General features: G+C 44.8%; 1 protein-coding gene across 1 annotated transcript in view; it reads left to right on the top strand.

Annotated features, from left to right (window-relative positions):
- Positions 1-14,745, top strand: part of GCN1 (GCN1 activator of EIF2AK4) — a 1,783,851-nt gene that overhangs the window by 970,684 nt on the left and 798,422 nt on the right. Inside the window, exon 26 of the mRNA XM_069619734.1 lies at positions 13,681-13,862. Coding sequence (XP_069475835.1) covers positions 13,681-13,862 — 182 coding nt within the window. The remainder of the gene's footprint in view (positions 1-13,680; positions 13,863-14,745) is intronic.

Below are 14,745 nucleotides of genomic sequence, written 5' to 3'. Positions count from 1 at the left end.
ATTCTTTAAGTCTAATGTGTCCTCTTTTGGAAGAAGGTGCTCAATTTCCAACTGTGAAGGTGACCACTAAAACTATGGACTGTAATATACAGACTGACCACCTTCCGATTGATTTTTTTTGCTCCTTTGGAAATAGATGGAAAAGATTTGATCGTGGGCCGACAACTGGCTGTATGCATGAGTGGGAGAACAAATGTGGCAGCCCAAGGGTTGGTCAGCAGAGGGAATGGGCCAGACCTTGGGCATCAAGTCGGTGTACAGACTCTCCCTGCTATTATGGAGAAGTCTCTACCATGCCCCTCTACTTTGCCAACACTAAAAAATCGAGTTGGTGAAGGTGAGGTTAGCGGGGAGATACCACCCAGGCGATGCTTCTATGCGGGTTGCCCGGATGGAGATGTTGGGAATTTGACTGGCAGAAGAGACTGCCTTATGAGATCACTATGTTCGATAAAAATGGACATGGTTAAAACAGATCAGGTTTCAGCAAATACACATCATGGAATGTCTGTTCTGCCAACAGAATCGGGTATAATTGAAACGCAGATGGCTAGTTCATTACCATCGAATATGTATCCTTCTCTGGCTTCTGGTGTGAGCGATCTATTTCAACCACTGCATGTTCCAAATAGCTATGCTCCACAGGATTGCTCGTTTGAGCGGCCCAATTTCAAACAGGGCAATTATAGTATTTTACAACATGCCAGAGGGGCAGAGACAGAAGAGGTGGGTGGTTGAAAATTAACATGAGGGGGTGAATGAATGTCTTTAAAGGGAGTAAGAAGAATCTAAGACTGGACATGACATTGGTACTGGGCCAAGATTTGCTGATCTGTCTCAATAGATCAAACATTCTTTTGATTTTTGCTGAAATTCCTGCCTTTCTCTGCTAAGCTCCACTGATATTGAGAGAGTGGTTTTTGCTGGATAAGACACATCTGGATAGATGCATTATTTATCAGATGTCCACTTTAGTTAAGGAACATATCCTTTCTCAATGAACACTCCTTCTAGATTTAGGTTTTGAAGTTCGCCCATAAAAATGGAAGAAGGGGGCTCATTAGGTTTTAGAGAAAATCTGCAAATTGTCGTGCACTCAAATGGCAATTAAATTAGTAGATCTGGAAGGGTAGATGATCAGTTACCTAAGAGTAAAATAGACTGGGCTGCAGTCCATCAACTTTGTGGCGCAAGTTGGTCCCTTGAGCAATGTTGGAACGTGTTGGAACGGGGAATAGAAACATCAATTTATCTGTCAAATGTTGGAATACTTGTGGGAGCAGACATTTATGTGCTAACCTAGAGTGTCTGTCCAAATTAAGAGAGGGCAATTGTACAGGAGACCTTGTTGACCTCAGTACTAGTTCTAGATGGTTTTCAAAAAGTTACTCAAGCTGCAAAGCCCAGTAAGGGGGTAATTGCTGATTGCAGTGGATAGTGCTTTAGGCCTGACTGGGTCTTTGTCTGAAAATCTTCCTTTTGGTGCAATGGGTGTGGAGCTTTTCTCTTCAGAAAATAAATTTGAGATATTATTTATTAACATCTATTAGCTCAAAGGAATCTCGGCGATCAACTGCTTTGTAAAAGCAGTGAGTCGATGTATTGATGAATGGACCTCCAGATGCCCAAATGCAAAGATCATTGTTGTGGGGGATTTTAATACTAATTGTTCATTTCAAGATACTCCTTGGGAAATCTGTAACTCTCTGTGTGAGAATAAGACTGTTGGGGAGAATTCTCAGAAATGTGCTAATTCCATTCTATCTTAGAGACCCCCAGCAACTTTACTGTTTTTTTTGGACTTTTCATTAATTTTTAACCTGGAGAGAGTGATGCCCCTTTCCCACTCATATATTTTTTGTGATTTGGACTCTGGGTTTTATTTTGTTTGTGGAGTCTGACAAACTCCGTAGGCAGCATCTTTTTACATTGTGGCACACAGCACGTTCAGTGCAGTGGCACAGGGAAGACTTTAAACTACTTTTTCCAAGAGCAGTGAAGTAAAATTGACTTTACTTACATTTGTAACTTTCTAGACCCAGCACACACTATCTTACAATAGGGTGCTGGAGGGGTTTCTTGGTATCCCCTTTGTCTAGTTTCTCATGTAACATTTTTATGTTAACCTTTCTACAATTAATGGCTGGTGGCAGTGATTTACTTTTAACTACTGTGGTAGGTTTTTTCTTTGTGCTGCATTCGCAGCTGCAGGAAAGCACCCATGGGTGCCGTTTTTGTCAAAATGTTCCCGGTCTTCTTTTTTCGCCATTTCTTGCTGGAAAGGTCCTTCTTGAGGTTTACTCTGCAAGTCTGTTCGCTTTGTCTTTGGCGGGATTCACGAGTGAAGCCTGCCTCTGGCTCCAGGGTGTCTGGCAGGGGAAGGAAGGAAGTGAGTGAGGACCCAAAACTCCCTGTACTTAATCCCCTTGGTTACAGGAATGCACTGAAAGGTGATTGGCCAGCTGGCTGTCCGGCAAGGACAGCCACCCCGTTGTGTGATTGACAGCTAGGCTGGAATGAATGGGAGAAACTTGCATAAAAGGCAAGGCTTTTTGGCTTGGAAGGCAGAGTCGACCACTGGACGAAGGAATCCGAAGAAGAACTTGGTAGACACGCCTGCTGCCAAGCCTGGACTGTTGGTTTGCCCGGTGAAGCCCTGCTGCTGTGCTGAATCTCCAAATTCGCCTCGACTAGAGAAGTCCTTCTCTTTGCTTCTGTATCAGGATTGTTTTTAATTGCTTAAATGAATTAGAATGAGGAAAATGTTTACATTTGAGAATGTATATCGTCCTGTATTCATACTTTTTGTGATGAATTGCATTCTTTTTAAATTGTATTCTTTCTGCCATCTTCCCCTTTTATTTGTTTTTGTTTCTTTTAATTGGAAAACATTTTGTAAAGGTTTAATTTAAACCAAATACAAATAAAAAGAGGTCTTGCTTGACTTTTACTTTGTGCAGATTTGAGCCCTCTGTGTGTTTTGCCTTCGGCAGGCATCAGCCCTGAAGCCCGCCCCTGACAGCAGTGTGTCTGGAAGGGCAGTAAGTGAAGAGGTTCCCGAAACTCCCCTGTCCTTTGTCTCTAGGAGTGCCTGAACAAAAATAGCACTGATTGGTCTGCTGGCTATCCTAAATGGACAGCCACCCTGCTGTGTGCGACAGCCTAGGCTGTGCATGAATGGGACAACTTGCTTAAAAGGCAAGGGTTTTGGGACCAGAGGCAGTCGACCACGGGAAGAAACATCCGAAGCCGAAATTGTGACTTCTTCCCTTGGGTTAGTGGGACCAACTAACCCTGAGACCAACTCCATTTTGGCGCACTCCCCGACTTGCTGTGCGCCTCCGTTGCTGCAGAAGGCCAATTCCAGTGGTCGAGTATCCATAGTCGAGTGCAACGTCTGCTGCGGAACAAATCCAGCCAAAAGCTCCAGGAGCCTCCTAAGGACACTCCCGAAGCAGGAAATCTCGATCCAGAGTCCAGAACCGAGGGAGCAAGGAAAGTCCAACCAGAGATTTGTTCTGCAGTGCTGTTTGTGAAGCGCTGAAACCGAAAAGTGCTGCTGATTTGAAGAGTCCATAGCTACCGATGACCTTCCCAAGTACTGCTGCAGGAAACCCCCGAATTCTGTCAGGCGTCCTCCCTCTTGTCCCCACCACTGAGGCTCAGCATCCCGGGTTTGCATAGCTGAAGCAAGACTGAATCCAGCTGGACCACTTTTCTTCTAACCATGGGTACTGTTTGGGTTTGGAGGTACTTACTTTCTTGCCTTAAGTCGTGCTGTCTCACTTGAGAAGTGTACTTGCTTAACTTTTGGAGTTGATTTCCACTGCCCTTTGCACATGCCTAACAGCTTGTGTATCTTAGTTTTTTTTTTCCTTTTGAACAATCTGACTTTGTGAAAAACGTGTATCCAAGAAGTGCATCAAAGCTATAGACTTTACCCCAATGACTTTGGCTGTCTTGGCTCACTTAAGGCACTTGTCTAAATCCATTGACTTTGGCATTGCTTTTCCCTCTATAGGTTGTAGCTTGTTGGATAATGTTACTGCTGGAAAAGCTTACCTAGATTTCATTGGAGGATTCAGTTGTCCTCACCTTTTGTAAGGAGCTGTTCTAACATTTTTATTTTCCCTAATCCATCCTTTCTGCAACCCAGAGTCTACAAAGTAAATTGGCGTGATATATAAACGCAAATACTATCCTTGTAATTAAATTCACTTCAGGGTGTAGGAGAATTGTATTGAGCATATCCAAACAATATTCACCAGCTTTGATTCTGTAAAGTATTTCCAAAGATGACTTTAACTGTTATAAAGTGCCTTTTTAAAGAATGCTTATTTAAAACTGATGCTACATGAATAATTAATTATAACTGAAACCTTGAGTGTAGGTTTTACTTGGTTACTTGTATTGACTGATTTCATATGTACAGCTCTTCAGCTCACTTTTACAACACTTGAGAAAGGCTTGGCTGCTCAGTCACACTACCAACTTGTGTAGTACATACCTATACCAAAAGGTGAGTTACCCAATACCAAACAGATAAGTCTTGTGTAGTCTCACACAAGTGTGACTGCACCATTTCTTACCTAACAAACTGTCATTAATGTCAAAAGCAATTGTACCCACGAGCAACTACAAACTAAGCAGTGGCCTTTGAAAAGTATTCCTGTCCCACACCCTTCCTGCCTACCCTACCACCTTTACCACACACTACTCACCAATACCACATTGCAAATGTCAGCGCCAAACCAGCTAACACCATACCCAACATTACCAACCCTACCAAAAATGACCACACTGTCACCAACCCTCCCAAGCCACAAGGATACTGCCCCACTACTAACCCTTCCTTCTCTGCGCGCCACAAGAGACTTGGCCTTAGACTCCACACCACAACCTGGAAGGTGCCCACAACACCCACGACCAAGGCCACCAATAAGAATAGTGCTAATGCCACTAACACGGCATCCCTAAATGTCAGATCCCCCTAGCTGCTCACCCTACCGAAATCGCTGACATTATCCTCTCAGCAGATCTCGACTTCCTTGCTACCACAGAGACATGGCTACATGAAGCAGCAGGACCCTACCTAACTCTTGCTATTCCTGACAAATACTCAATCCTCAGAGCCGACAGACCCAATGCTCGCGGAGGAGGTGTAGCATTCCTATTCAAATCTTCACTCGACTTTAGATCCATTACATCCCTCCCTCTAAAATCATGCGAGCACCTCACCATTAAAATACAAACCTCACCAAAGAGTTCAATTGCTATGCAACTCATATACAGACCCCCAGGCCATACAGGTACTTTTGAAGAGGACATCCCCTCCCTCATAGCCGAGAACTCTAAGCCCCACTCCCAAAACATCATTCTAGGAGACTTTAATCTAGGGTATAACAACCCTAACGACACCACTGCCGCCTCCCTAGCCAACGCCTTATCTGAGCATGACTTTACTCAAATCATCACTCTACCCACCCATCAGAAAGGCAGAACTATTGATTGGGTCGCAGCCCATAACTGCAATATCATTTGCAAAGCCCCACAACCTCTGGTATGGACTGACCATTCCCTCATACCATTCGACATTAACATTAACAACCCCAACCCCAAGCAGGACCCCCACGCACCAGCCTGCCCGACTAGAAACGAGCACAATATTAAGGCGGAGACCATCACGCCACTGGTCCTCCCCCTCCTAAACATGATCCCAGCCACTGCTGACGTTAACCTCCTAGTTAACACCTACAATGACGCCATGACTACTGCCATCGATGCCGTTGCCCCACTAAAGCTACGCAAAGGTAAACCCAGAGCTCACCTGAACTCTTGGTACACACCTGAACTCAAAATACTCCGAAAACAGAAAGCTAAGATGGAAACCCTATGGAAAACAACTCCCTCAGCTGAAAACAAAACTAATCTCATGACCATCTCCTCCTATTACAAGAAAGAGATAATCCGCACCAAAAAGGAAGCCTACAATGTTAGAATCAACAATGCACAATCCTCCGCCAAAGAACTCTTCACCATTTTGAGGGAGCTAGAAAACCCCAACCCACCGACCGACACCTGCATGAAAGACAAGCCATGGTGCACTAGCATCCAAAATGCTCTGGCCAACAAAATTACTGGGCTTCACACTAACATCGAGGCCAAACGAGTACAACTCTCCAACAATGACTCCACCTCTAGCACATCCACCCCTACCAATGCTACACCCGGCTTCACGTTCATAATGGTCACTATTCCCGAAGTCCAAAAAAATTATAGCATCCCTCAAACCCTCCAACTGCAAACGGGATAGTTGCCCCGCCCAGATCATTAAAGATGCTGCGAGGGACCTATCCCCCTTCATCTCCAAACTTATAAACCTATCCTTCTCGTCCAATTCTGTACCCAACAACTTGAAACAGTCATGGGTTCTCCCTCTTCTAAAAAAAACAATCCCTTGACCCTGCCATCCCCACCAACTATAGGCCTATCACCACGGTCCCCTTCCTCCTAAAAATCCTTGACAGTCGCCTACTTGCAAATTCAAGATTACCTAGAGTCCAATCAATTGCTAGGCTTGCGTCAGTCTGGCTTTCGACCTCAACATGGTACAGAAACTGCCCTTGTTGACCTTAAAAGTCAGATTGATGACATCAAAGACAAATATAAAGCAGCTATACTACTCCTTCTAGACCTCTCAGCAGCCTTTGACCTGGTTGACCACCAAATACTCTGCAACCACCTATCATCTGCTGCCCACTTCGCCCCCTCTGCTGTGGATACAATCCTTCTTAGCCAACAGGACCATGAGTCTTCACATCTACGGCTGCCGCAGACCCCATCCCCATTACCTGCGGTGCCCCACAAGGATCTCGTCTCCCCCACCCTCTATAACATCTTTACAAAGCCTCTCTTTGATAAACTGGACCATCTGGGTGTCACCTACACCAACTACGCAGATGACACCCAGATACTCCTCACCATCACTGGCAACGACAACGCCACTAGGATCAACAAAATCTTCTCTATCATTCAGGCATGGATGGCCACACACGGCCTCTGCCTGAATGATAAGACTGAGCTCCTCCTAGTCAGATCTACCAATAACCTACTTAAACTTAGTCCCGACTACTCCAAGTTCATCATCGATGGTAACATCATCCCAGTTGTTAAAAACGTGAAAACATTAGGTTTCTACCTCGATGCAAACACCAACCTCTCTAAACAAGTCAACATGACCGCCTCAGACACCGCCTACATTGGAAAACTAATTAGGGACTGCAGACCCTTCCTATCCACAAATAGTTGCCTTACACTGGCCAGGGCCCTCATACAATCGAAGCTTGACTACTGCAATAGCCTCTACCTAGGAGCCAACCAAGTCATAATTAATAAAATTCAGGTTCTCCAAAACAATGCGCTACAAGCAGCACGTAACATCCCTAGGCAAGAGCACATCTCCCACATAAGAATTTCCTGCAAATGGCTATCCATTCAACAAAAAATTGACTTAAAAACCCTCTTCCTCACCTACAAAGCCCTAAACCACCTAGCCCCCCAAAGCAGAGCACCAGAATGACTAGATCGTCCAACACTCTCTGCCTCAATGTGCCCAGATATACCTCTGAAAAAGCCGGGGGCACAAGTTTCACGGTCCTTGCCCCTCAACTGTGAGACTCTTTTACCCTGACTCTTGGGCATGATTTGAGTGTGTTTCTTTGAATCTAGATGTGTTTAATGGGCTATGGGGTCTTTTACTCCATAGGGCTTCATGTGTTTTTGTGATGTGTGTGACACAGCACCCTCCGTGCAGTAACACAGGGGTGTCATAGTGACCCCCCCAGTATAGACTCCATACCCTGGGACTGACTACTGTCTCCCAGGGCATGTAAAGTCACGATTGACTTTACTAGTCTTACATTCTGAACAGAACCAGTACAAACCATCATATTGTGGACGTACTGGCTGGGGCAATTCAATTGCCCCTGGGTCTGTTAGTCGAGGGGGCACGTCTCCGTCCCCCCTGATCGAGTTTTGGCTGGTGGCAGTGGATACTACTTTTTAAATTCAACCGTGAATATTTTCCTATGGGATTTCCCATTGTTTTAGGCTACTATCTTTATTTAATTATTTACGGTAGCCTAGAACGTACCGTCGGTTTATTTAATTAATATTAATTCTCCGGTTGGTATTTTTTGCCAAAACTTGATTCTAAAATGGAATTTGTGTTCTCTTCTGTGACTCCAACCCAAGTCGAGCCCTTTGTTCCACTTTTTGGCGGGCTTCTCCACAGAAGCCCTCCAAAGTGGTGCCACTCTGTCTGGGGTACTTAGGAGGGGTGGAGGGAAATTTAGGCACCCTGGACTGAGTTGCGTAGGCAACTCAAGTCACACTCCATCCTGATTGGCCCAAGTGGTGAGCCGGCCGGCTCAACACTTAGCATGTTTGAGTGACAGCTAGGCTGAGTGAATGGGGGTTTGCTGCATAAAAGCAGGGCTTTGGGGACTGGAGCTTCAGAAGTCGCCACAGGACCTAAGAATCCGACGAGGGAGAAGCTGAGCCGACCTGCCACGACACCACCACCGGTGGAGCCCTGCTGGACTGCCTCACCACTTTTCCCAACGACAGAGGCGATCTCCCGCCGGAGAGTCTTCTTCCTTTGACTGGTGGGGATAACCAGTTTCACCGTCTTTTCGCTTTCCCGACGTACCTCGTTGCCGCCTTGCCCGTGCCAAGCACCCGGGCAACCAGGATACCATGTTTTACCACGACCGCGAAACAAAGGTACCACCTTTAACCGGAAAACTCTGCGGCTGGTTTCTGCCCTGGTAGTGCAATGACCTTCATCTTTCCTCCAAGTCGAGATCTTCTCTTCCCCTGGACGACGACGCAACTTGCACCCACTACCAGGAACAACTGCCACCGCTGGAGGATCCTTCCCACTTAAGGTACCGTGTCCCGCCTGGCTTCCCTTGCTACCGACTGTACGGGGTAGATTTAGCCCCCGGCTTTCGAACCTGGGTTAGCCTGGGACACCCTGGCTAAACTTTCCTAAGCCTCTCTAAACTCTTTTTGAACCCTCTGCAAGACTTTCTAAGCCTAGTGTAGCTGTGTGATCTTGGGCGCATTTGTGCTCTTCTCTCTCTAAGAGGGGGCCCAGCCTTTGGACTTTGGCTCACCAGTTAATTTTGTTCTTCTGCCTTGCTAATAGTGTTCCTGAATCTTGAAGTGGTGTACCTTTCCATAGTCTGTCTTTTTCCTTCCCTTTCTCACAAGCCTTTCGGAGTGCAATCTAGTTAAGCGCTCATCTCTGTATGAAAATAAGTGGTGTTTTACTGTGACTTATCTGATGAGGAAAAAGGGTTGTATATATTATAATAGTAACTGTGTTTAGAATATTTTACAATAAGAGTGCTGGAGTGTTTTCAACAGTGTGTTTTTAAATAAATAATTATATACTTTGATACCCAAGCTCTGGTCAGTGTTTGCTTGTATTGTTGTATCTGAGTGCCTATTGTGTATACTTTGCATACTGCCTAACTCTTCTTGAGGGAAGTCTGACTGCTCAGCCACAGATACCAGGTAAATCTGGGTGGTACAGACTGCTACCAAGTGGGTTTACTGCCAACACCTGTAGTCTTAAATCTTTTGCAGTGTTCCCTAAGGGAACTGCACAGGTTTCTGCCTAACATTGGCTACTGGATAAAACCATTCCCAAGACAGACTAAGCACAGCACCAATTGTATATACTGTACAATCCATATATAGGTTCAACTGTTTGCTTTAAATATTACTGATTGTATATGTTGTATATTGTATATTACCCCATTTTTTGTTAACTGCATAACCTGTATGTATTGTACTTCTGTAACCTGCCACTGCAAGCGCCCTTTTACTCCTGGGTCCGGAGCGCTATATAAAATAAACAAACAATTATTCCTATGTGGTTGGTTTGATGTGCTAATTGTATAAAAGTAGATCTTGTGTACATATAATATATATTTGAATATATATTTATGTGCAATTGTTTTTGAATTGCATTACTAACTAGGTTCAGCGTACTTACCTACAGCTCACATCTGGTTCCATGTAATAATGTCGCCACAAAAATCTCGCCATGCAAAAATATCGCCGAAAAATGGCGGTTTTTTTGTGGCGACATTATTGCATGGAACATGCGGGGGACACCCCCGCAAACCCCAAAATTTTTTATTTACATTTTTTTATTTTGCCCCTGTCCCCATATATATGGTCACCTAAATAATATTGCCACAACATTTTCCCGGCGATATTATTTACGGCGACCATATATATGGCGATATTATTACCTGATAACTCACATCTTCCTCTTATGCTAAGCCTGACTGCTCTGCTACTCTACCAAAGTTCCATGAGTAGTACAGATTGATACTAAGAATTGGTTATCAAAAAACCATTGGGATGGTTTTACAAAGTCTTACCTCACAGTGGACTTTAGGAAAACTCCCCTAACAGTGTTTTGTTTCCATAGTGTTAGGCAGAAACCTGTGCAGTTCATTTAGGGACCACAGCAAGAACTTTAAGACTACAGGAGTTAGCAGTAAACCAATTGGTAGCAGTCTGCACCACTCAGATTTACCTGGTAGCTGTGGCTGAGCAGTCAGACTTCCCCCAAGAAGAGTTAGGCAGTATATAGAGTAAACACAATGGGGCTAAAAATACAATAGCACAAGCAAACACTGACCAGAGCTTTGGCATAAAAGTATATTTATTTAAAAACACACTTGTAAAAATACACTGGCACTAATATGTCAAGCAAGTTCAAACAGTCACTATAAGTATTTACACCTCCCTAGTTAATTATTCGACAAGTCTAGGTTAAGACACCACCTATCTAGCAAAACAGAGGTGAGCGCGTAACCATAGATGGCACTCCAATAATTTGTTTAAAAAGGGAGAGAAAAGGCAGAAATAGGAAAAACACACAGTACCAACACAGCAAGTCAAGAAAGGCAGGGTCTACTGTAGAGCAAAAAGTTCATAGGCCAGGCCCACTCTTGGAGAGAGCAAGACGGAATGTGCCCAAGATCACACAGTGGAAATGCACTCAAAGTCTTTGCAGCAAAGTCAAAAGAGGTTGGATCAAGTCAGAAAGGTAATGTTAACAGGTCCGAGGTCACCCCAGGATGGAGAGTCGAGGATTTACGGGACACCTTGGACAGTCTGTTGCAAGGGAGACCAGGCTGGACCCAGTACCTGAAATGGTGAGAAAGCTCCAGCTGGGGCAGTTCCTGGCAGCGGGTGCAAGTCGGGGCTTCGTCTAGGGGAAGAGAAGATCTCGACGTGGAGGACAGCTGGAGGTCGTTGCACTGCCAGGGAAGAAATCGGCCGCGGAGTTCCCAGGTTAAAAGGTACTACCCTTTTATTCGCGGTAGTGGTGAAGCGTGGCAATCTGGCCGCCGGGGTGCTTGGCATGGCTGATTCGACCACGAGACGATCCAGGGAGGCGGAAAAGGCGTACTGGTTGGTCCCACCAGCTCAAAGGGAAGAAGACTCTCCTGGAAGATGATCTCCTCTGTCGTTGGGAAAGTGGTGAGTTTCGTACAGCAGGGCTCCACTGGTGGTGGTGTCGTTGTAGATGGCTCAGCTTCTCCCCTCTTCGGATTCTTTAGGTCCTGTGGCGACTTCTGAAGTTCCAGTCCCCAAAGCCCTGCTTTTGTGCAGCAAAACCCCCATTCATCAGCCTAGCTGTCACTCAAACATGCTAAGTGGTGAGCCGGGCGGCTCACCACTGGGCCAGTCACACAAGAGTGCGACTTGAGTTGCCGAGGAAACTCGGTCCAGGGTGCCTAATCCCCCTCCCACACATCTTGTTGACCCCAGACAGAGTGGCACCATTTGTAGGGCTTCTGTGGAGAAGCCCGCCAAAAAGTGGAACAAAGGGCTCGACTTGGGTTAGAGTTTCAGAGGCGAACACAAACACCATTTTAAAACAGATTCTTGGCAAAAAGACCCAACCGGGGAATAAATATTAAATAACCCGGCGGTATCTTTAACACTGCACCAAAAAGTGGTGCGTTTAAAATGAATGGGAAAATCCCATAAAAATATTCTGGTGGAATATTTCACGTGGTATCCACTGCCACCAGCCAGAAACTCGACAAGGGGGGAGTGGACAGTGCCCCCTTGGAAAACAGACCCAGGGGCAATCGAATTACCCCTACCAGTACTTCCACAATAGGATGGTTTGTACTGGTTCTGTTCCTAATTAAGACTAGTAAAGCCAATGGTGACTTTACATGCCCTCGGAGACAGTAGTCCGGGTATGGAGTCTATGTTTGGGGGTCATTATGATACCCCTGTGTTACTGCACTGAGGGTGCTGTGTAACACACTTACCAAAAACACATGAAGCCCTATGGAGTAAAAGACCCCATAGCCCATAAAACACATTACATAGTCAAAGGACATTCTCAAATCATGCCTAAGAGTGGGAGAAAAAGTCTCACTCTTAGCAGGAGAAAAAAATAAACCCCAAAAATACAGCAAAGCTGCTGGGGGACTCACTAGGTTTGGGAAATTAGCCTTTACAGAGAATTCTCCCTAACACATAGCCACAGGTAGAGACGGGGATCCTGTCTCAAACGGCTATTTCGAAATGGATTCTCAAAAAGACCTTTCACACTCAACTCGAGGCACAGGGGCTACTGTGGCCTTTATTGCAAATGTACCTGTAAATGCCATTTGCAAGGCAGCTACTTGAAGTTAGATGCACATTCAAGGAGTAATTCACATGTGGGTCAGTCGTTGTTAAAACTTCTGTTTGCTGCTGTACCGTCCAAGAACACACTCCCTTATTCAGGTACTGCTCACTAGTCCATGCAAAGCATGCGATTCGAAGCAGATCCACAAGCCTCAGAAGGCATACATTACTTACCGTAATCGTATTTCTGAAGCTTGTATCTGCTTGGATTTACATGCGCCCACCCTTCCTCCCCTCTTGGAGTTGAAGATACATAGATGTCTTACAACTTTTCTTTAATTTCCTGTACTTGCGCATACACTTTGTGCTCCCTCATTTCCGTAACAAAACAATCAGAGCGACTTTGATGCGTGAAGGACCATGGTTACAGTGCACTTCACACTAGGGATAATATTATAAACGCGCCCATTCAGCATCCCTTTTCAAACTTCGAAAACATGTCATGCAATACTCTGCAACTATCACTACATGTCGGCCAATGCAAAGCATCTGTATTTAAGTAGATGTAAGCATCAGAATTACGCTTACCGTAAGTAATGTATGCCATATTTTTCACACATGTATTATCTATTGGTGTGGTGTACTTTCTAAAGGTAAGTGTGTGGACTAATGGTACCTTTTGTGTCATGAGGCCTGCTAACCCTACCCAAGACATAAGCCTCATCCTATAATCCACGTTACTTACCTTAAAGGGAGATTTGGCTTCCCGTTCTTTCTAGATGTTAGCCTCTTAGTACGGTCAGTTGTGATTGCCACAACTGATGGTTGTCCAGAAACTGTCATAACTACTCTAATAATTTTCCAGTGCTCTTGGTTTTCCTGTTCCAATCTCCTTATTTATGGCAATAAAGTGCAGCAGTTCCTCTCCAACAAACTGCTCGAGTTTTGAAATTCAGATATTCAGAAGAATGATCACAATTATCTCTCTCCCTTTTGCAGGCACTTCTGCGCTTTCTGCTCCAGCATTTGCCTTCGTTTTCCCGTTCCTAAAGATGGTGCTCATGGACACTCCCAATGACAGCGAGGAGACGGAAGACCTTCTTATTCAGATTCTGCATATCCTGACTCTTCATGCTCAGCTTAGGTCTGCAACTGGTAGCCAATCCAAACTTGTTGATGAGGTCAGTGTTTGTATGCCTTCATGTCTGCTCAGTCCATCTAGTACAGTGAAAATTCAGACTCGCTACCAGGCAACACATGACTCACTTTGACCCAATTACGGTTTGGATAGTGCAAATCGAGTTCTTGTTTCTCGTATCCTCTGTGTGGGGTGGTTTTGCATCCTGTGAATGTGATGATGCAAGCAATGACAGGTTTCTTATTCTGTGTTCAAGGTTGAGGGCGTCCCAAATGTCAGTTAATGCCTGGTAGTTGGGTGTGATGGTTTCCGTTGTCCCATCCCCCGCCTCCCCACCCAGTGTTACCTCTTGATACCATAAAAGTATTCCACAATATTCATGACTTTATGGTTGCGGTCTCTTGGATCTAAAGTGAAAATCCTGCAGAGCTCTCAAGTTGTCCAATGTCATGAGTGAATATTTTTCAAGTCCGGAGTTTTGTTTGTATTCTCGTTCTTGTTTTGATTTTTCCAAAGAGAACATTGGCGTGTTGACCGTCCCATTGTATTGCAGAGGGCAAAAATGGCTGGTCTAAGCCATTTGTCACAATATTCAATTTTTTCACCTTTCCTTGTTCTGGTTTTTAACAGAACATTATTCCTTCATTGAATTGCGTTAAGATGTTTCCATAACACTGGTGAAGGCTGTGTAACCATCTAACATAATGTTAGAACAAAGTGTCGCTCAAAAGGAAAGACCAGAATCGCCAATTGTAGATCTAGCAGAGCAGACCGGATTAACGTCTGGAGGGAAGGGCTAGTAGGGAGCAACAATTATCCCAATAGACACCACAAAAGAATACATCATACAGTACTGAAAAATAAACACTTTATAAGTGCCAAGTTCAAATGTGCCGAAGCAGGTGGGTCAAGCTTCCTGGTCATTG

The sequence above is a fragment of the Ambystoma mexicanum genome, chromosome 10, assembly GCF_040938575.1.
Source record: "Ambystoma mexicanum isolate Mex_15411 chromosome 10, UKY_AmexF1_1, whole genome shotgun sequence".
Lineage (NCBI taxonomy): Eukaryota > Metazoa > Chordata > Amphibia > Caudata > Ambystomatidae > Ambystoma > Ambystoma mexicanum.
Note: the sequence above shows the minus strand (reverse complement) of the source record. Positions and strands in the feature narration are given on the sequence as shown.